The following is a 21,539-nucleotide window of genomic DNA, read 5'->3' as shown; positions in this document are numbered from 1 at the left end:
TCTCCTCAGCCCCTCACCCGACTCTCGTGCTCTCTCTCTCACTCTCTCAAATAAATAAAATATTTTTAAAGATTAAAAAATTAAAATTAGAAAAAATAAAGGAGAAGATTGTTAGTACTTTGAAAAATTAAAAGAGGACTTGGAAAAAGGATCTTTTGAGCACCCCTCTCTCTCCTCTCAAGGGTAAGTCAAGTGGCATTGGGGACTAGGGGAAGAGAGGAAGAGGTAGGAATTAATCCACTCCAGAGTCTTCTCTTACATTTCTCTCAAGCCTTAATTACTGAAAAAACATCAACCACAAGGCAAGAAGGTAATAAATCCTTCATAAACCTGTCTAAGGTTAGATAATCAAAACTGCTTCCTGATTTGAGACTGGGATATACTGCAAATTGTGAGTTTTCTCTCTTCCAAAATATCAAAAGAGAGGATAGGTATCTGTTTTATAGGCCAAAAAGGTTAACGGTTTGCTCAAGGATCGTCCCCGCCCTAATCAGGAATAAGACCATGAGGAGTAAAGCAGGCTGAACTAACGAACATGGAAGAGCTTGACGGCAGACCCAACAAAAAAGATCATCTGGCTGCTACAGCTTTGTGGCTTTGGAAATTTACATCTTGTCTGAAGCCTTGTGATGAGAGATGCTGTTTTTAAAATCTAGTCCCTTTAAATAGTTCCTATCTTTGAGAAACTAGACACTAAACTGTCTGTAACATCTGTAAGTTGGAAGCAAAAGTCAACCACCATGCCCCATTCCAACTTCATTTTAGGGAACTGAATCTGCAGAAAGAGAAACTTTCCAGAGCAAAGACACATAGGTGATCAACCTTGGACTTTTCAGTATCACAGAACAGCAGCTGGAAGTGAGGAAGATGCCAAGCAAACAGCTCTAGGAGGAATGACTATCTTGACAACAAACCACTAAGAAAACACACTTTCTCTTGCCTACTTTTTTCTTTTAATATTTTATTTTTTGACAGAGAGAGAGAGACAGCAAGAGAGGGAACACAAGCAGGGGGAGTGGGAGAGGGAGAAGCAGGCTTCCTGCTGAGCAGGAAGCCCGATGTGGGGCTCGATCCCAGGACCCTGGGATCATGACCTGAGTCAAAGGCAGATGCTTAATGACTGAGCCACCCAGGCGCCCCTCTCTTGCCTACTTTTTAAGAGATGATGAAGTACCATAAACCAGGAGGCACAGTTTTTAAAAGCTGTTGATTCTAGGAAGTGGCACTTATGGGGCAACTCATGCATTCTTGCTTAGTCTTGCGGAACACTGATATTGAGAGGTCAGTATTAAGGAGTTGCTATGGAAATCTTTTCCTCAAACTCTTGTGCTCTGTTAGTGGAAAAGTAAAAAGATGTAGTCGCCATGGAAAATAATATAGTGATTCCTCAAAAAATTAAAAATAGAATCACCATAAGATCTAGCAATTCCATTTCTGGATATAAACCCAAAAGAATCTTGGATCTTCAAGAGATATTTGCACACCCATGTTCATGAAGCATTATTCACAAGAGCCAAAATATGGAAGCAACCCAAGCGGCCAACAACAGATGAATGGATAAACAAAATGCGGTTATATACATACAATGGAATATTACTCAGCCTTAAAAAGGAAGGAAATTCTGACATATGCTTCAACATGGATGAACCTTGAACACATTAAGTGAAATAAGCCAGTCACAACATGACAAATACTGTATGAGTCCACCTATATGAGGTATGTAGAGCAGTCAAAGTCATAGGGACAGAGAGTAGAATGGGGGTTGCCAAGGGCTGCGGGAGGGAGGAAGGAAGGAGAGTTATTGTTTAACAGAGAGTTTCAGTTCTGCAAGATAAAGAAGTTTTGTGGATGGATGATAATGGTTGCAAAAACTAATGTGAACGTACTAATACCACTTTAAAAATGGTAAATCGGTGTTCTATATATGTTACCGTTTAGAAAAAACAAAGATTAAATCTTTCAGCCAATTCTCAGGGAAAATTCCGCACTCTCTTCTGCCATATTTTAAGTTTGGTACCACCTATAGCTTATCTGTTCTCTGACACAAACAGAAGGCAAAATAAATGAACACACAGGACATGGGCATCCATGAAATACTCTGAGACTCACCAGAGGTAGGCTTCATTTGGCAGCTCTGTGAGCATACAAATGCTCACGGCTGTGATTTATATATATAACAGATTTTCTAAGAAAATTTGTTTTATGATGCTTTGGAAAATAGAAATGTTCCTTTAAGAAAACCCGAACAAATTCGATTGTTCAGTCCCCTTTGCCCACAGTTTAATAATCATTATGTCAAGGAAGTCTACTTCAATGGCTCTCAGTCGTGCAAAGGTCAAAGGTTCTAAAGCAAATTTAATTTCTGTAAGAGGGAAATATCATTGCCTAAGGCTTTATCATAAGTAGGACTGTCCCACGGGGAATAAGGACCCAGAACCAAAGCTGTTATAACATTTCCTATCTTCATACTAATTTAAAGTTTATAAAGCAATTCCAAACACACGCTTTCATCTGAACCTCACAAGCCACTCCATAGGGTAGGTTTTAATGGCACCAATTTTGAGGGGAACACAGAGTTTAAGTGATTTGATCAAGATCAACAAGCTACTATGCGGGTCAAACCTAGGTCTTATAAGTTCAAACCCATTTTTGTATTTCCCTAAACCTTAAATTTAGCTCTCCAGTCGCAGGCTTTGTTGATCTCCAGACAAGGAAACCTTCACTGCTGGGGTCCGAGGGCCACGAAAAGGAGTGTATACAGCAGGACCTGTCACAGCAGCACTGGGGCCTCACCTCCTCCGCCAGAAAATGAGATATTACTTGACATACGCACCAGTCAGTATTCTTTGTAGGATCCAAGGAAATTATATGTGAGAACATAAAAGCATAAAATAAAATGTTAAGTCATTAAAAGGCATATAGTTGTCAGGAGACTGAGATTTCCCGACTCACAATCAGGAAGGTGGAGTGTGGAGGTGAGCATGTATGCAAAACAAACTAACTGACCAAAAAGCCTGACTGGTGCCCGTGATGGGCTAGAAGTAGTGACAAACCGGGTACTTTAGGGGGGCAGGAGGCTGGGGGAGACAAACTGGCCACTGTCCCAGAGACAATACTGAGGTCCCAGAGACCCTAACCTCTCAGGCCTTTCTTCACTCAGACATTTCAAGACGGTAAGGAAGCATGTAGGGTAATCCTATCTATATCCTATCTGCATCCTTGGATAAAGAGGCCACGGAACCTAATGGTGCTACAGGCTGAATGTTACAGTACATACAAGAGTCGGCCACAGTGGCAACCCACCCTGCTCAGTCCAGATTCTGGAGGGCTCCAGGAAGGGTTGGAGCTCAAGGATTTGCTAGGTCTAGCTACCGCTTCTACTCTGGGGCTTGGCGGCTTCCTGACACTGTGGGCTGTGCCTTCATTTATTCATCCTCAAGGAGTGGATTGGAGGCCAGTTGGCAGAGGCACAGGTGGAAGGCTATGGAGCCAGTAGTCTGGTATTTGGGAGCTGGGGACAGAAATGGAGAGCAATGGGGCCGCCATAAGCCTTGCAGCCTCAGGTTTTACTTTGTTCCTTCATCCAATCTGCAAATATTCGTGGAGTGCCAGCTCTAAGTTTTCTGAGCACTGGCTACGCAGTGCTAGATCAGACAGCAAGGCCCTCCTTCAGCACACTGACATCCTGGTGGGGAAAGACAGATAATGAACCAAAGACACTATGACAGTGTCATAGTAAGTGCTATGAAGAAAAAAGCCAGGAAGTGTGACTGAGAGACCACGATGGGCCTGAGAAGACAGCATTTAAGCAGAGACTCAAATGCCAGATGACAAGGAAGAAAAGAGATGGAGGTACACAAAGCTTCCCAGGCAGAGTACCAGGAATACTTTGTCGTGCAAAGGCCCTGAGGTGAGAACAAGCTTCGCCTGTAGGAGGAAAGACGGAAGAAAAGAATGCTATGAGCTCAGGTTAGAGGGGTAGCCGCAGGGCTACCAGATTAGTTAGGGCCTTTCAGGTCACAGTAAGAAGTCTGGATTTTATGCTCGGTGATACGGAAATTCACTGGAGCACAAAGGAGTGACATGTCTAATTTATGTTTTCAGATGAGTTTGGCCTGACAGATCATAAAACAAATAAGATACCTCTGATATTCTCTATTAGAATGTTCCATTTTAATAGATTTCCCATTAAAACCAAGAGGGGCCATGGCTTAATTGGTATTAAAGTGTACACCAGTATCACTTTAGCAGGAATCCCCCGGAGTGAGAGAAATATGGAGGATCAGGAGACAGGAGAAATGACACTAAGGGAGGCAGGATGGCAGCCAGCTATCTCTGCTGCCTCCCAGGCTCATCTTCACAACCCTCCACAACTCATCTCTACAACCGGGAGTTGATATCCTGAGCCACCTGGCCTGTGTGCCTGGCTCCTCATCCCTGATCGGAAGGGCACCCGTGAGAGCTGCAGAGGACAGCTACTCGCCTGTGGAGCCTCATCTTCTGGCCTGTGCCAAGAGGCCACCCTTCCAGCTTCCACAGCTCACGGGCTATCTGGGAAAGTGTAAGGCAAGAACCCTGAGGGGTGTCAGAGGGAGAATGCTTCAATAACCTCTTTTTCCTGTCTGATCCCATGAATGCCACAACAGGGAGGAAAAAGAGGCCAGTAGGCCCCAGCCTGAGTTTCCAGCGCTCTGCTAAAAACTGGCTTGTCTAGGTACTGGCAAGCATACCCGAACGATACAACAGAGAAAAGGGCCTCTACTTGATTCCTTTCTTCCCTTTTCTTTAACTATCCGATGCTGAATCATTCCTTGGTGACCTTAGGCATTTTTGACCTACATCCAGGTCCAGCAAGCTATAAAGTTACACAACACTACCAGATCAAGGCAGGTTTGCTTCCCCTAAGGAGGATCAACAAATTGTCTAAAGAAATAAAAACTCTCACGGCACGCTTGCTGCAGTCTGTCTTACTAAGTAGATGGTACAAACATCACAGTCACTTCCAATCTTGAGTCAATCAAATACCTTTAATATTCTGGGAGAGAGAAGAACCAAACAGATCCTATTAGTTTAAAACCAAGAACAGGCCGGGGTATGAATGAGAAAAAAAAAAACAAGGAACAGGAACAAAATGGTGGCTATATGCTTCTAAAGTGTTGGATCTATTTGCTTTTTCAAAAAGACTGAGAGAGAAGAGAAAGGGTGGCTTCTGTGTCTCACATCATGCTCCCCACTCCACCCCCAAAAAGATGGGGAGGAGAGTAGGGGAGAAATCATTGGCATCCATGAGCTCCAAATAGAAAGCATCCAATTATTGTTTCAAAAGCTATTTCAGTCGGAACACACTAACAATTTCTTACTTTTTTTTTTTAGACTGCTCACTTAAAAATCAGGATATAGCAGGCCTAAAGGGATATTCAAACTCATTCAGTCCAAAACACTTCACTGATGAAGAGTCAAGCCCAGAAGGTTTCAGATAGTAGAAGTGCCAGGAAGGGAACCTGAGTCTCCTGACTCACATTCCCTTTAGCTTTTATTTATAAAAGCACATTATAGGAAAACAGGAACGGGACAGGCAATCACCAGTAATCCAATCATCATACTAACCACTATTAGCATTTTGTTCCTTCTATCACATGCTTATAGGTGCCCCCCCCAACATGTTATGATCATATTGGACTAACGTTCCTTCTAATACACAGGCTGTTCCTGTTATCAAAAAATACATAACAGCAGCTATTATTAGGGCTTGGAATTCACATCCTTTTTATGGAGTGTTTAAACAACTCTCATGAGACCCTGGACACAAGAATCAAGCTGCTTAAGCTCAGATCAGTTCGGTTTACCTACCTGGTGCATCAGGTACTTGAAGAGGAATGAAAGGATCAGATACACTTAGAAGCGGGAGGCTAGAATCCACAGTCTGCCCACCCTTCCTTTTTTCAGCTGGAGTTGGTTGGAGGGGAAGAAAGGGTCAAGGAGAGAAAAAAAGAGAAAAGCAGAAAACATCAAGTAAACCTAGATGAATTTACCATCTATTAACCCAACAGCTCAAATTGTAGAGTAAATCAAAACTCAGAGGCAGAATAAAGAGGGATGAGTGGATATAATCCAGCGTAATGGCAAAATATGTATGAGAGATACAATCTGGTCCTTGCAACACACTCAAAGATGCAACTGACGATAAAACTAGTATATTCATACACCTGAGATCCACTTCTTCCTGTGTGGAAGCCTATAGGGATCTCTTCCAGATTCCTGTAGCAACTATTGTCCGTATCACACACTGTAGCATGTAAACAAACACTGTTCTGTAATCTAACACAGATGTTACGTGCTTCAGTATGCCCTCTACCATCCTGAGGTCACTGTATCACCAAACGTCTATTACAGTGCCAGGCAGACAGACACAGACACAGACCTTGTCTGTTGCAAGGTCAGACAGGCCCTAACTTCTGGACTACATCTAACATTCACTGACATTCATTCTATACTTGGCAAACTTGCAGATTTACAAAAATCTATACACCCTGTGGGATATCAGGGCTTGAAGGGGTCTTAGGATTTTATGGCACAATTTTCTTATTTTACAGAAAAGAAAATGAAGCCCAGAAGTTAAGAGGCTAGCCAGAGGTCTACCAGCAAACCCAAGGTCAGAACCCAGGCTTGCTGGTCTCCTACTTAGCATTCTTTTTTTTTTTTTTAAAGATTTTATTTATTTATTTGAGAGAGAGAGAAAGAGAGACAGAGAGCATGAGAGGGAGGAGGGTCAGAGGGAGAAGCAGACTCCCTGCCGAGCAGGGAGCCCAATGCGGGACTCGATCCCGGGACTCCAGGACCATGACCTGAGCCGAAGGCAGTCGCTTAACCGACTGAGCCACCCAGGCGCCCCTCCTACTTAGCATTCTTTACATTGCATTTTAATACTCATTTGTTCTTTAAAATCTCATTTTGCCTTCTATAGATTTAAAACCTTTTTATTTTCAAATGATTATGAAATCATAGGAATTTGCTATACATAGAGTCCTGGGAACCTTCAACCAGCTTCCCTCCATGGTTAGATCTTTTACAACTATAGGACAGTATCACTGATACTGTTACGATACTGTTAACTACACTTTATTCAGTTGTCACATGCATTTGCGCGCACGCGTGTGTATGTGTGTGCGCAGGCAGTTCTTCCCAATTAGATCCTATGTATAGGTTAACATAAGCACCACTGTGACAATGATAAAGAACTGTTCCATCAAACCAAAGAACCCCTTTGTTGTTCTCCTTTATAGTCATACCCACTCCTTACTCCAGTCCCTACCCCCTGGAATCCACTAATCTGTTCTCAATCTCTATAATTTTGTCATTTTGAGAAGGTTATTAAATGGGTTTTTAACTAAGCTTCTTTAAAGGTAGATGGAGGAAGACAAGGGTAAAATCACTGCTCTTAAAATTTCTATAATATTTTCAAATGAGACACAGTAGAATACATTAGAAGGAAAAGAACAAATCATAAAACTGGGTATATTCATTTTGAAAAAAGTATATATACAGAAATAAAATTATGGACATAAATATTGTAAAATGTCAGCAATGTTTTCCTCTGGGGTCTGGGATTGTGAGTTCTTTTATCTTGTTTCTTTGGGCTTTTAGTCATTTTTCCAAAATTACACAAGTGAATGTGTATAACTTAACAGAAAAATATTTTAAATAAAGAGGTACAATGTCAAGTTTTAAATGTCTATTCCAACATATGGACACAGTTCATCATTTTTGCAGCTTTTACCATAAAAGTGTTTAAAATAACCCTTCTGTCATCCTCTCTGACTCACTGCCAAATTTCCTGCTTATTTCCTCCCTTGGTTGATCAGAAGGTTTAAAATAGTGAACAGTCTGAGCTTGATTAGAAAACATCTAAAAATGATGCTATCCTATACTTCATACAAATGAGGACATATTAATTTCTGGGATTTAGATATAATTTTCTTTCATTATAAAAAACAAAAGTGTTGCACACATAACCGTTTACACCACAAACAAGGACGAAGGAAAAATACTAAATGCTCATTTAAAAAAGGCTGGATAAGGGGCGCCTGGGTGGCTCAGTCGTTAAGCGTCTGCCTTGGGCTCAGGTCATGATCCCAGGGTCCTGGGATCGAGCCCCACATCGGGCTCCCTGCTCTGCGGGAAGCCTGCTTCTCCCTCTCCCACTCCCCCTGCTTGTGTTCCCTCTCTCGCTGTGTCTCTCTCTGTCAAATAAATAAATAAAATCTTTAAAAGAAAAAAAGGCTGGATAAGATGAAAAAAATCTGAAGATGTTTTATAATGTTCGTAAAAGCTAGTGTCACTGATTTACAAAGTTTCTTGAGATGGGGTTATGACTACAGTTTCTGAGCTGGGCTGCTCAGGTACAACTCTCTGGTATGTCATTCTCCAGCTGTCACCTAGGCTGGGGGGCGGTGGTAAGGGCAGAGGGAGAAGCGGACTTCCTGCTGAGCAAGGAGCCCAATGCGGGGGATGTGGGGCTCGATCCCAGCACCCTGAGATCATGACCTGAGCAGAAGGCAGATGCTTAACCGACTGAGCCACCCAGGTGCCCCTTGAGAGCTGTTTTAAGGATGACCTGAGATAATGCATAAAAAAGCACTTAACCAGTGCAAGTGCTCAGTATATGTTCACTGTTATTACTGTTTTAACTACTCAAATATATGTTTTTTAAAGCAGGGCCTTTAAGTCCCTTAAAAAATACAGCCATTTATAGCATTCAAAGTAAGCATAAAGGGGGAGAAAAGGCTAAAACAAAAATAAAAACTGTTTTAAAAATAGTTCATACAGGGGCGCCTGGATGGTGCAGTCATTTGAGTGCTGGACTCTTGGTTTCCATTCGGGTCATGGTCTTAGGTTCATGGGATCGAGCCCTGCGTCAGGCTCCGTGCTCAGTGTGGAGTCTGCTTAAGGCTCTCTCTTTCTCCCTCTCCCTCTGCCCCCCTACCAAATAAATAAATAAATCCTTAAAAAAACAGTTCATATAGACAAACAACAAAACATGTGATAAGCAGGAATTACAGGCACTAAAACTGGGAGTGTATGGAAAATGTGTAGGGACCTCTGTTGTTAACATTGGTGAATCCAAGCTCCTATCCTTTGGCAAAAAGCAATTCTTTTCATTCATTCAACAATCTGTACTAAACCAAACACAATACTAAATGTTAGCATTCAACAGCAAAGAAAACTCTCCTGGAGCTTATTCCATGAGCCCCTTTCCAGGGAAACTATATCCTACTCAGTACCATAGCTGGGCATCTGTGTGATGCTCTATCTCAAGGACAACGGTCAATGCTTTATACATTTGGTACATTTAGTCAACATGTGGTCTATTACACTTTAAGCACTTTAAACCAGACCAAAATATCAATAAACTTAAAAAATTACATAGATAAGACAACAAAGCTAAAAATAAAAAATAACACAAAACCCTTTAACTTTTTAATATTAAAAAGCATGTCCCCCAAATAAGGCCAATGTGTATTCTAAATTAATAACAATAAGATTATCATATGAAGGACTTATAGGATATGATTAAAACTTCAGGTTTTTTCTGACAAGGGAAACACACACCTATTAGACAGCACTATCAATAAACAGTGTAATCCTCAAGGGTCAGGGTGGGATGGGCAATTAAAGAGAGAGGCAAAGAGAATATTAAAATATCTGTGGACAAGTCTTCTAAGCAGATTATAATGAGCCTCTCTCCCCACTCTCATGCTGGTTGAAAATCACTGTTATAGTGGGAGAAAAACTCTAAACACTTTCATTACATTTTTAAGAAGAATTTTTAAAAATTTTACTGTGTTCCTTTTAATATTGACAAAGCAAACCTAAGAAAAACAGGGATCTATAATCAAAACAAAACAAAACAAAACAAAAGTTAAAGAATTAGAAGACAGGAGAACGGTAGATTTTATACATCTAAGAGTTGTCTTAGAAAGATGCTAAAACAACAAATCTCTAGCCAAAGTGATTTTCATTTCATACAATGAAAATTGATATGTATACAAAGAAAATATTATAAAAGGAAGGTTTAAATGCATTATTCTATTTTATTTAAAAATTTTTATTTTTTTATTTTTTAAAGATTTTACTTATTTATTTGACAGAGAGAGAGAGCACAAGCAGGGGGAGCAGCAGAGGGAGAAGCAGGCTCTCCACAGAGCAGGGAGCCCGACAGGGGGCTCAATCCCAGGACCCTGGGATCATGACCTGGGCCAAAGGCAGATGCTCAACTGACTGAGCCACCCAGGCATCCCTATTTAAAAAATTTTTAAACTGCATTATGATTTTCTAGAAAATTATTCCTAAATTTGCCTCATTATGTGGCAGAAAACCTGAGAGAGGAAGTTCTAGAGCCAGGGGAGGGGGTGTCCCTGCTCTGCCACTTCCAAGCTATGTGATCCTGGAAAAGAGACTAGTCTGTGCTCAGTACCTCAACTGTGAGGATGGTGTTGAGGGTCAGATGACATATATTTGTGTAGGACAAAGGACAGACTGGGGAAAATGTTTACAGTACAGGATATACGAAGAGCTCTTACAAATTAATAAGAACAAAATGAACAAAGAACATCAGAAAAAAAAAAAAGGCAAAGGACATAAACAACACAAATCCCAGGAAAAAAAGTGGCCAGTAAACACTGTCCTATCTACAGCTTCTGATCTGGGCTGGGTGGAGAAGTGGAGGGAAAATTACTCTCATTCACTGCTGATCAAAATAAAATTTGTATAGCATTCTCAGAGGCTAGTTTAGAAATATGCACCAAAAGCCTTAAAAGACAATCTTTTGATTTAACAAATAATCTTCTAGAGGTTATTGTAAAGAAACCATAAAAGATATTATGCAATGACAGCCAAAGTTCCAATAAGAAATAAATTTATGATGTTAGAAAAACTGCTAACACACCTAAATACATTCACGAAGATAGCTGTGACCCTAAAAGGTTAAATGCCACTAATAGACACCAAAATGGCATCCCTGTGCTACTTCTTAATGGTGAGATTATGGGGATTTTAACTTTCTTCTCTATGCTTTTCTATAAATTACTGACTTTTATGTAATAAATATGTACAATTTTCTAATTTTAAGAAATTTTAGTTGAAGTATAGTTGACTATGTATAATTTTTATTAATAAAGGAGAAAGTTTTTTACTATTGCTTCTTTAATTTAAAAAAAGGTCTAATTTAAAAAGATATCTTCCTCTCCCTGTAAACACACACACACACGCACACACACACACACACAGAAACACAGCTCAGTAGAATCTTGGATAGAGGATAGAACATCTAATTTTTAGAATTCTTCAAGTCATTCCAAAGATCTAAGCAATTACAAGCGATTAACAGAGTGATGTTCTTAAATTTAGAAATATTTGCTTAAAGCATGTGTGTGAACTAGAGAGAACAAATCCTGTATATTACTGACACATCATTCTGTCATTTTAATTCAGAATGATTCTAGAGATTTCTTTTTCCCTAGCTTTTATATTGGAAATCTTCTGAATAAAAGAAAATACACAAGATTTGGGGCTTACTGGTGTGCCAGGCTTATCTGTGCAGCAGTTGAAACTGTGGAGGTAACGACTGTGAGCCCTGTGTTTCAGGCACCTGCTATACTAACCGGTTCCGGCGGAAAACGAGGGAGTGGCAAAAGCATCACCTTGAGCTGGTTGAAAGCCTGGGATCAAACTCTCAGCGGAGCCTCCAAGCTTCTCAGGATGTTTCCCTGGAGGGACAAAACACCACTCAGTTCATCCCAGCAGAATCCCATGATGCACACACACAGGCAGGTGGTGGAGGGCACCTTCTGAACCGAATTCTAGACTTGACTCCTTTTACCGCCTTACGGCAACACCTCGGACATTCGCAGGTCCTTGTCTAATCATTGCAATAACTGAGACAACAGCTGAGAAAAGGAAGTTGTGAGAATCAAAGACAGCACATCGGTTTTGCAAGATGGAAGGAGTTCCGGAGACTGAGTGCACAACGATGTGTATGTAGTTAACACTACTGAACTCTATATTTGACAATGGTTAAGAAGTTCATGTTTATGTTATGTTTACTGAACACAATTTTTAAAAAGATTTTATTTACTTATTTGAGAGAGAGAGAGAGAATGAGCAGGGGGGTGGGGGAGGGAGAAGCACTCTCCCCCCTAAGCAGGGAGCCCAACACGGGGCTTGATCCCAGGACCCTGGGATTATGACCTGAGTGGGGTTAAGGCAGACACTTAACCCACTAAGCCACCCAGGCGCCTGTATATTTATCACAATTAAAATTTTTTTCAAATAAATAAATAAATAAGCAACAAAAGAGATGGCTGGAGCTAAAGCCCAAAACCTCAAGCACATTACTCAGGCATAATGTCTCCAGTCCTTACTTTGAGTCTATTTGTTTTGATATAATTCTACTGAGTTTGCCAATCTGTTTTCCATGTTGGAAACAGTTCAGGAGAGCACATGAGAAGGGGGTGTGGAGGAAACGGCAGGAGTGAGAAGTGACCAGGGACAGGCACAATGGCAGCAGTTTAATGTGACAGAAGAGAGACAGAAAATTATGAAAAATAGACACAAAAATTTTAAAACCTGGGAGTCTCTTAATCAAGTGCAAAAATACTAGCGTTTTCAATAGCCCACGAAGGTATTTCTGTTTATTCTAGAACAGTAACTGGCATACATAACAATGAAATAATTTGACAATAAGTTAGCTGTCTGTCAGAGTTAAGTCCTATACCCTATCTTTTGTTTAAAACAATAGGAAAGTAATATAAAAAAATTTTTTTAAGACTTAATTTATTTATTTGACAGATAGAGACATAGCAAGAGAGGGAACACAAGCAGAGGGAGAAGCAGGCTTCCTGACGAGCACGGAGCCCGATGTGCAGCTCGATCCCAGGACCCTGGGACCATGACATGAGCCGAAGGCAGATGCTTAATGACTGAGCCACCCAGGCACCCTAAGTAATACAAATTTTTAAAAGATATCTATAAAATAATAAAGTTAAAAGAGATTAACAAAAGTTAGAAGAGTAAAGTTAAAAGATATGGCCAAAGTTCGTATCATTCACTCATTTCTGATCATTCCTTTACCCTGTGCTCTTGTCTAATGCCGAGGTACTCTTTTTGAAGAATTTTTCCAGGGCATGTTGTTGTTTTCCAAAGTGTGCATGTGTGTCTGTGTGTATGAGTCCCACCTTTCAAAATAAGACTGTGGGTTTGTTTTGTTTTGTTTTGTTTTGTTTTGTTTTGTTTTAGGTAGGCTCCACACCCAGTGTGGAGTCCAACGCGGGGCTTGAATTCATGATCCTGAGATCAACACCTGAGTTGAGATCAAGAGTTGGACGTTTAACCGACCGAGCCACTAAGGTGCTCTTAGACTGTGGGTTTGTTTTTTGTTTTTTGTTTTTATTTGACAGAGAGATTCACAGCGAGAGAGGGAACAGAAGCAGGGGGAGTGGGAGAGGGAGAAGTAGGCTTCCCGCTGAGCAGGGAGCCCAATGCAGGGCTCGATCCCAGGACCCCAGGATCATGACCTGAGCTGAAGGCAGACGCTTAACGACTGAGCCACCCAGGTGCCCCAAGACTGTGGGTTTTTGAGAGTAGAAATGGTACCTTCTATTTATTTGATCACTTCTCTACAGTCAGTCACAGTACTACAGAACTCTGACCATAATCAAAGATTCAAAGTTCATGTGAGGGCACACTCTCTCCTAGGTAAGCAGTTATAACTTTCTGGCATAGGACAAGAAAACCATTACACTCCTCCAAGGAATGACCATGCTTGACAGTATCATCCTGACTATGCTACCAAATCTTTGCTAATACTGTCCCACTCCTTACCGCCACCCACAACTGGCCAGGAGTTCCTGTGGATGAAAAGACCGTCAGTGCTCTAGTAAACATTCAAAGCAATTTGCACTCAAACTTCAAATCAAGCCTCTGAGGGAAGGAAAGACCCAACCCTACATTTTCACATGCATACCCCTCTAGAGTTAGGGTTTAAGAATCACAGAAGGACACCAACTGCTCACCTTCCCCCAGCTTGGCAAAGTCCTTGTTCAGCAGTTCCTCAGCTGTGAGTTTGGAGAAATTGTCATCATCGAAGGGATTCCACGTAGAACCTTCTGAAGCATTATAAACGTTTTGCTGGGAGGTCCGAGGAGAGCCTGATGGAGTGGTGGTTGCAGACCTAGGTAGGTTCCCACCCCCACGAAATGAAAAAAGTTGAAAAAGGGTCAATCTACTTTCTCTTTGTTTTGAGATCAAATTGTTTTCTGAGTCAAACCATTATTTTCTGCAGTGGTTTTCTAAAAGGGCTTTCCAAGGCAACTGGACAGTTTTCACAGATACTTTTATCACTGTGTGAAATAAATGTCTCCCTTTCCTTCATGATCCACTATCTCCCACTACTTCTTTAATCTTTTGCTTAGATTTTTGGTCTCATCAGCAAGTCCTTTCAATCCAGAATCCCAAAGCAGCCTCTTCTTAGGCTTGTGACTCCTGTGACGCCAACCCACCCTAACCTCTAATAACTGACCCCGGTGCAGCTGGGACTGATGCCTTTTCAGGCTGCCTCCCAGCGGTCAGGATCTAGCATGCATAGAATGAAGGGCCGCCATGAGTGGTCACCACCACAGGTAAGGAGAAATAAACACAGTTATCACTACCTTGTGTTTCTAGGTATTACTACCTAATTTTCTTCTGAAGTCTCTCTTGATGCCCTTTGCATTTAACTAACAACTTAAAGATTTTTAACTTTAGAGTCCACGGTTCCAAAAAAGCTGAGGCTCCAAAATTGCATTTACCTAGCACTCACTGCAATCTACTTTATTTCAGGCACAGAGCCGGTCACTGGATTTACAATGGTTAAGACATGGTCCTTGTCTTGCAGGAATTTGCAGGCTAGGTCAGCTGGATATACAAATAAATAATAATATAAAGTGATACATCTCCAAAAAGGTTCAGACAAATTTATATATGAGCCAAAGAAAAAGTAACCGCTGACATGGATCTTGATGACTAAATAAGCATTTCTTAGGTAGACAAGGAGGAGAGTGGTAGTTCAGGGAGAGGGCATAGGATGAACAACGTGCTCATAAAGACAGAGAATGACAAATCCACAAATGTGATACAATGGCCTTTGGTCTGTTAACCAATGAGTTCAGATATTATCCCTTTGGCAACGGGGAGCCAATGAAAGATTTTCATCATGGAGAGGGTTGGTCAGACTAAGATTTTAAAAAATACTCCGCAGAACACAGAATGGATGAGAGAATGGAAACAATAAAGCAAGTATGAAATTATTCCTTAAGATCAGTATGGTCTAGGTACCACAGGCAACTTCAGTTTCTTAATAAACACAGACACATACGTACCTTCATATACATGTACCCATACATATCTACATACAGATGCAGAGAATTACACAGTAGTGGCCCACAGCAGCCCTGGCCCACAAAAGTGAAAAAGAGAAAGGGGAAGCACCACATACTTGGACTTATTGAGGCTGGCCTCAGCTGCAGCTGCCTGGAGCAGCTGGGTTGATTTGCTGGCAGGGACCCCAAAGACTGCGCTGTGGGTTACGTCACTGAGAATCCGTCTGTGCCCAGCACGTTGGGTCTTGGGGGATGATGGAGGAGTGAGAGATCCGAGTTTCTGCCCCTGGACGGCAGGAGGTGGGGTTGTTTGAACCTTTGGCTGTTGTCTTACTGGGGCTTGAATCTGCTAGGGAAAAAAAAAAAATGGCAAGTGTTCCCAAAAGAAGGGAAAGGAAAAACAAATAAACAGATAAGCATAATAAAAAATGCCATGTGAGAGCTAACATGGGGCTCAAGTGGCTGATTTTACCAATAACACCCAGAAAGAAAAAACAGTTTTTGACAATCTGAGCTATAACTTTGGGACTGATGGCATGGTATTTATCTGCTGTTTATACATAAATTTCAATCTTCATCAGTAATAATATACAGAGCAACCATACACAATACAGCCCAGTGCATAAGATTGCAGAAGCTATTTCTAACTCCAAAAATCAAGAATGTATCCTACAGGACCACTTTCTGCTTCTGGGGTCACACTCATTCAGAATGCCTCCAAAGAGGAGCTTTAAGCAATCTACTACCACAGAAGGCACACCTCCAGCTAAAATACATTTGAGCTGAACAATTTCTGCTAAGAGATCCCTGACTCTGACATATCTCAGACTACTGGTTGGGAATAAGTTAGGATTCCATTGTAATTCATAAATGGTAGTGCTTTTTGTTTTGTTTTGTTATTAAGGCTCTTTATTTCACTGATAAGATGGGTCCACAAGATTCTATTTCTGTGCCTCCCCTGAGAAAATGTATAGCATTGGGGCAGTGGGATTAACTTGTTCCCACCTTCAGTTTGGAAATGGCACTGAAGAACCAGGTAGAGAATGTAAGAAGAAATAAAAAATTTGAAAAGCCCTTGATGATAATTGATCTAATAACACAAGGACTCTTGAGATTTGGGCCATTTTCAGAAGGCAGAACAAACTGTCACCACAGAAAAACAAATAGGTAGGAACATCCTTGTGGCCACGTGGTTAGACGTCAAGCATCAGACACAATCTACAAAGTGCTACGTCAGGAAGATGAACAAAAAATAGCATTAAGAAGACCACCTAATGCTTTAATTCTGTCAGTTCAGAAACAAAATGATTCAGAATATTAAAGGCCTATCCCTTCCCTCCAGTCCCTCGTTTCAGACTAAGACGTCCCTCCGTGCTGCAGCTCAGCTCTCACATTTGGTGCCTTTGAAGGTAGGTCCTGGGAGAGAAAGGAAACCAGAGGGGCCAGCTACTTGCGTCAGGATGCTGACAGCCTGAGATTTTCTGTCCCTGTATTGACGCACACTGGATTCTACTGAGGCAGGTTATGTGCACGTATGAGAACACAACCACTCACCAACTGAACGAATGATACAGTACAAGGCTCCAACATCACTCAGGTTAAGGTCAGAGGGTAAAGACGCTGAGGCATCTCTGAGGGAGAAGCAGAGTGCCCTGGGAAGACCAGCGCTCCGGCCCCACAACTTCCTTCAGGGGCCCAGGGCTGCACCTGCAACAGCCAACCTAGAGCTAGTACCCACAGAGACCACCATGGCTTTAGGGGCAGAACTAGATTAGCTTATTTCTTGGAGTTTAAGACATTCATTGCTTTGAGAAGGGTATGCTTCACTGGTGAGTTCCTTTATTTTGAAGAGTCCAGACTACTTGGAAAACATTTTCTCTTCCTCTCACCTATCCCCAATGCAGCATACTGAGGAACAGACACTTCATGAGGACCCCCTACCCTATCACAGCAATCTACTAATACAAAACCACTCCAATCCATTCAGCTATTCCTCACAATGACCATGTCAGGCAGGCAGTTTTATTTCCATTTCAAATCTAAGAATATGAGAGTCAAAAGGGACCTTAGAGAGCGCAGATCCCAACTCCCTCGCTTCAGAGGAGCTGAGACCAAGGCCCCCTGAGGCTAAGTGCTCACTCAAGGTCAGAGTCAATTGGGACAGAATCCATGTCTCCTGATTACTGCTCAGGACTCTCTTTTCTTCACTATCATGTCTCCTCCAAAGATGGGATTAGGAAGGGAAAGTGGGGGACAGACAAACCACAGTGGGAGGAGAATCAAAGTAGACTCAGATGTCTGTCTTGCTAGAGACTGTTTTAAAGAACAATATATACATAATTATGAAAGGAGTATAGTCGGACCAGGAATGTAAGAATATACACAAAAGGGGGAAAAAAACACCCAGACTTCCATCTCACTATCCTAATACAACTGTTTTTATCTTTTTGGTATCTTATATTTAAATCCCTTTTCAAGTACATACTTTTCCCATAATTTCAACATTATCTCATGAGTGTTTCACATTGTTGTACAAACTCTATAACCATGACTTTTAATGGCTGCACAGTTGGGTTTTTGAACAATTAGGTTACTTTGATTCTTTTGGCTGTTACTAATAAAATTATAATAAACATCTATGGCATACTGCCATTTTCCTCTTGTAAATTACTGCTTTAAGATGGCAATTCCTTACATTCACTCACTTGCTTCTCTAGGTAAGTCCTGACAAGGGTCACCAGAGGAAGGGATGGGTCAAATTTGGGAAGCTCTCTGGCTCCTGGCTGAAGCAAGTTCTGCTCCTGTTCCTTCTCCATCCCCTCAACCAACTATCCTGGAGCAAAATGCCCAAAGTATGTTTTCAGCCAAGGAACATGGAGAAGGTTTATAATTCATTCCCAAGAGAGGGACAGCAAAGGGGAACCTCATAAGAAATGTGGTCAATGACTGTTGATCATTTCATCTCCCTGGATGAACATTTGTTATTATTATCCTTAAACACAGATCAGGATTCTTTGGTTATTTCCCCAGCTCTGCTGCTATCAGTCTGTGTGTCTTGGGTAATCCCTTTCTAGCCTGGGGCCTAGTTTCCAACAAGGGGACTAAACTAGATAATTATGATCTCAACTACCTACATCGTATAATAATTTTTTAGAGTTTTTTTTTTTTTTAAGATTTTATTCATTTGAGAGAGAGAGCGAGCAGGGGGGGAGGCAGAGGGAGAAGGAGACTCCCCACCGAGCAGGGAACAGGGAGCCCGACACAGGACTCGATCCCAGGACCCTGGGACCAGGACCCGAGCCGAAGGCAGACGCCTAACGACTGAGCCACCCAGTCGCCCCCATATCATAATTTTTTTTTTAAACTCCATTAATAAGAGGAACTTTCTTTTCTTTTTTTTTTTTTTTAAAGATTTTATTTATTTATTTATTTGACAGAGAGAGAGCGAGAGCAGGAACAAGAGGAACTTTCGTTTGTGTTAAAAATACAGAGAGTAGCTGTCTACCACATGCCTGCAGGAAGACTGAGTTGTTTCAGAAACGAAGGTGTAAAGACACTGAACACACACTTAGCTGAGGCTCAAAGAAGACAATCTATTTACGGCACTGCTTCCTTTTGAAGGGATGGTTTTCTGATTTAAGATGGGCGACAAAACTCTATTAGAAATCAATCCTCAGAAAGACGGTTTCTTACTTTTCCTTCATTTGTTTAGTAGTTGGACTTCCCTGGGAATAAGAGAGTAGTTGTGATACTCTATTGGCCGAATATGTACAAAGCCTTTTCTATCACTATGATATTTTCTTCACTATCACTCAGAAATATGTGAGTACAGAATTAAGAGCACTTAGTAGAGGCCAGACACAACGTGCCTGGGGATGGTGAAGCTGTAAAGATCAATCAGGAGAGGAGTAAGGCGTTCTGACGCTGTAGTCAGCCAGTATCTAGAAGTGGAAACATGCCCAATTTCTGAACTGACAAGACGGCTCAAACAGCACTCAGATGCTCTGGTGCCCGGAGGATCGGGTTACGGTAAATGGTCCCAGCGCGGAGGCCCCTGAAGGCCGCTACATGGTAGACTTAAATGAGGTAATGTTGTCCAAGACCAAGGATAAATAAAAACCCTGTCAGGACTCAGGGTAAAGGTGGGAGCCCACGCAAGCCTCCAGAGACTGGAAAGGCCACAATGGTCAACCTGGCCCTTGAAGGCAAAGGGATGCGCTCTAATCCCACCGAGGTCCTTGACTGCTCAACACCGGCACCGACAGAGACCGTGAACAGCTCTTTCTGCCAGTCTCATTTTAAGAGTGATAAGAATAAGAATGCTCATCTTCACCACTAGCCTAGAATCATTTTTGTTAAACCTCTACCTTCTAGAGAATACCTCATCCTGACCTCGGGCATAATTAGAAAAAAAATCAAGTACTTTAACCACGGGCCGGGGAAGCAGCCGAACGCAGGGCCCCGCCCGGGCTGCTGCCGCCCCTCTCCCGCGCTCTGGCCACCCCCCCCTGCGCGCCCCCCGCCCCGCGCCCTCCCGCGCCCCTCGCTCCACGCCCTCACCGCCGGCTCCTGGGCCGCGGGCGCCGGCGGGGCTGCAGCGGGCGGCGCCTGGGGCTGCTGTCCGGCCGCCGCGGCGGTCTTCTGCTGCAAGGCGGCCTGCTGAGTCAGCAGCTGTTGTTGGTGCACGCTCGCGGCCAGCTGCGGCGGCTGCTGCTGGTAGAAGTTCTGTGTCAGCGGCGGCTGCGAGCTGCCTTGCGACACCACCGGGAACTGGGCGAGGGCCGGCTGCTGGGCGGCTGGGTGTGCTGCCTGAAACTGAGCATGAGAAGCGCAAAAAGGAGGAGGGGAAGAAAGGCGGTCTCGGGACAGATGTCCACAAAAGACCAAGGTCTCAGGAATAACCAAGCCCAGTCTGAAGCCAAAGGCAAGGGCGGGCAGAAGTCCCGTGGCCTGGCCTCACAACTCCCGAGGGGACCCTCAGGGCATGGACGTGAACCTGACAGCACCTGACAGGGCCAGGCTGCCTCCTGGCCCCCGGCCCCGCTTCGGGTGGGTTTCTATGGCAAGCCTGCGGGCTTCCGTTCCACTGGGCACCTTGTGGTTCCCCATGCTGGAGTGTAGCAGAAGCTAATAAATGATCTCCCAATCACAGAAGTAATCCCTCTTGTAAAGGGATTTGGCAGCAGCCAAGATTAAAATGCTTTGCTCCATGAACAGGATGAAGCAGTGACACTGAAAATCACCTAAGTGCTAAGCCAGCTATAAAGAGTCCGTTCAGGCCCTTCTGAAAATTATTTCTCTGTAGCTCCATCTTATTAACAGTCCCACCTTTAAACATTCAAAATGTTCTGTATACCACACTTACTGATATTTTATCTTGTATTGGTAACCGATTCTTTCAAGTTCTCAATATTCTCTTATAAACTGCCTACGGATAGGGATACTTTTTATCCGTCTGTCTACACCCCCCCCCCCCCGCCCGCCAAAGACCATGTGACACACACACACACACACACACAGGTCAAACAAGGGCCTACTGATGAACAAAAGTCAAGCTCTTGTCTTTGAATATCCCAAACACTGTTACTTAGTTGTAGAGTGAACTGAGAGGACACTGTCGGCCTCCTGGGGCAAAGTTAAAGGGTTAGCAAAGAAGCAGATGTCAATAAATAGCTGCCTATTTAGAACTGCAAAATGCTGGAAATGACCAAATGTTTATCAACAGGGACACTAATTGAATAAGCCATGCTATGTATCCTTAAAAGAGAATACTCTCAAGTTGTAAACAGGAATGAGGGCTCCCTCTATTATTACAGGATGGAGGAGGCAGAATTCTGCAGATTTAACTTTGAAACTCTGTAAATGTTTTATATTTTCATACAACAAAATTAACCCAAAATTTGGCAATAACTATAAATCAAAAGCAAAATGAAACAAATAAACCTGTGTATCAAATTGATAGCCAAACTCTCCAGAAAATAATGAGCAAAACATTCTAAGAATGAAAAAGGCAAAGAAATCTTAACCTGTTTCCAGTACTCGTGTTGGCACTATTGTCTTGAAATTATAAAGCAATTAAGTGATTATGTTAATGTTGTTAGGAATCAGGATTTTCAGATTAGAAAA

At 42.3% G+C, this 21,539-nt stretch overlaps 1 protein-coding gene across 27 annotated transcripts in view; it reads right to left on the bottom strand.

Annotated features, from left to right (window-relative positions):
• The window catches only part of AAK1 (AP2 associated kinase 1), a 171,557-nt gene that overhangs the window by 26,916 nt on the left and 123,102 nt on the right, over nucleotides 1-21,539 (bottom strand). For 14 of the 27 annotated variants that reach the window (XM_064572392.1, XM_054509831.2, XM_054509833.2 and 11 more), the window contains exons 13-17: nucleotides 19,974-20,228; nucleotides 15,530-15,762; nucleotides 14,070-14,227; nucleotides 11,661-11,765; nucleotides 5,851-5,946 (exon numbers count right to left, since the gene is read on the bottom strand). In XM_064572392.1, the coding sequence (XP_064428462.1) occupies nucleotides 5,851-5,946; nucleotides 11,661-11,765; nucleotides 14,070-14,227; nucleotides 15,530-15,762; nucleotides 19,974-20,228 (847 nt within the window). The remainder of the gene's footprint in view (nucleotides 1-5,850; nucleotides 5,947-11,660; nucleotides 11,766-14,069; nucleotides 14,228-15,529; nucleotides 15,763-19,973; nucleotides 20,229-21,539) is intronic. The other 13 variants (XM_064572395.1, XM_064572401.1, XM_064572404.1 and 10 more) reach the window with 7 other exon arrangements.

Source organism: Mirounga angustirostris, unplaced genomic scaffold, assembly GCF_029215605.1.
Source record: "Mirounga angustirostris isolate CCGP_5_RB_7025 unplaced genomic scaffold, mMirAng1.0.hap1 SCAF_10, whole genome shotgun sequence".
Taxonomy (NCBI): domain Eukaryota; kingdom Metazoa; phylum Chordata; class Mammalia; order Carnivora; family Phocidae; genus Mirounga; species Mirounga angustirostris.
The sequence above is the reverse complement of the archived record's forward strand: the minus strand, read 5'-3'. Positions and strand labels throughout refer to the sequence as shown.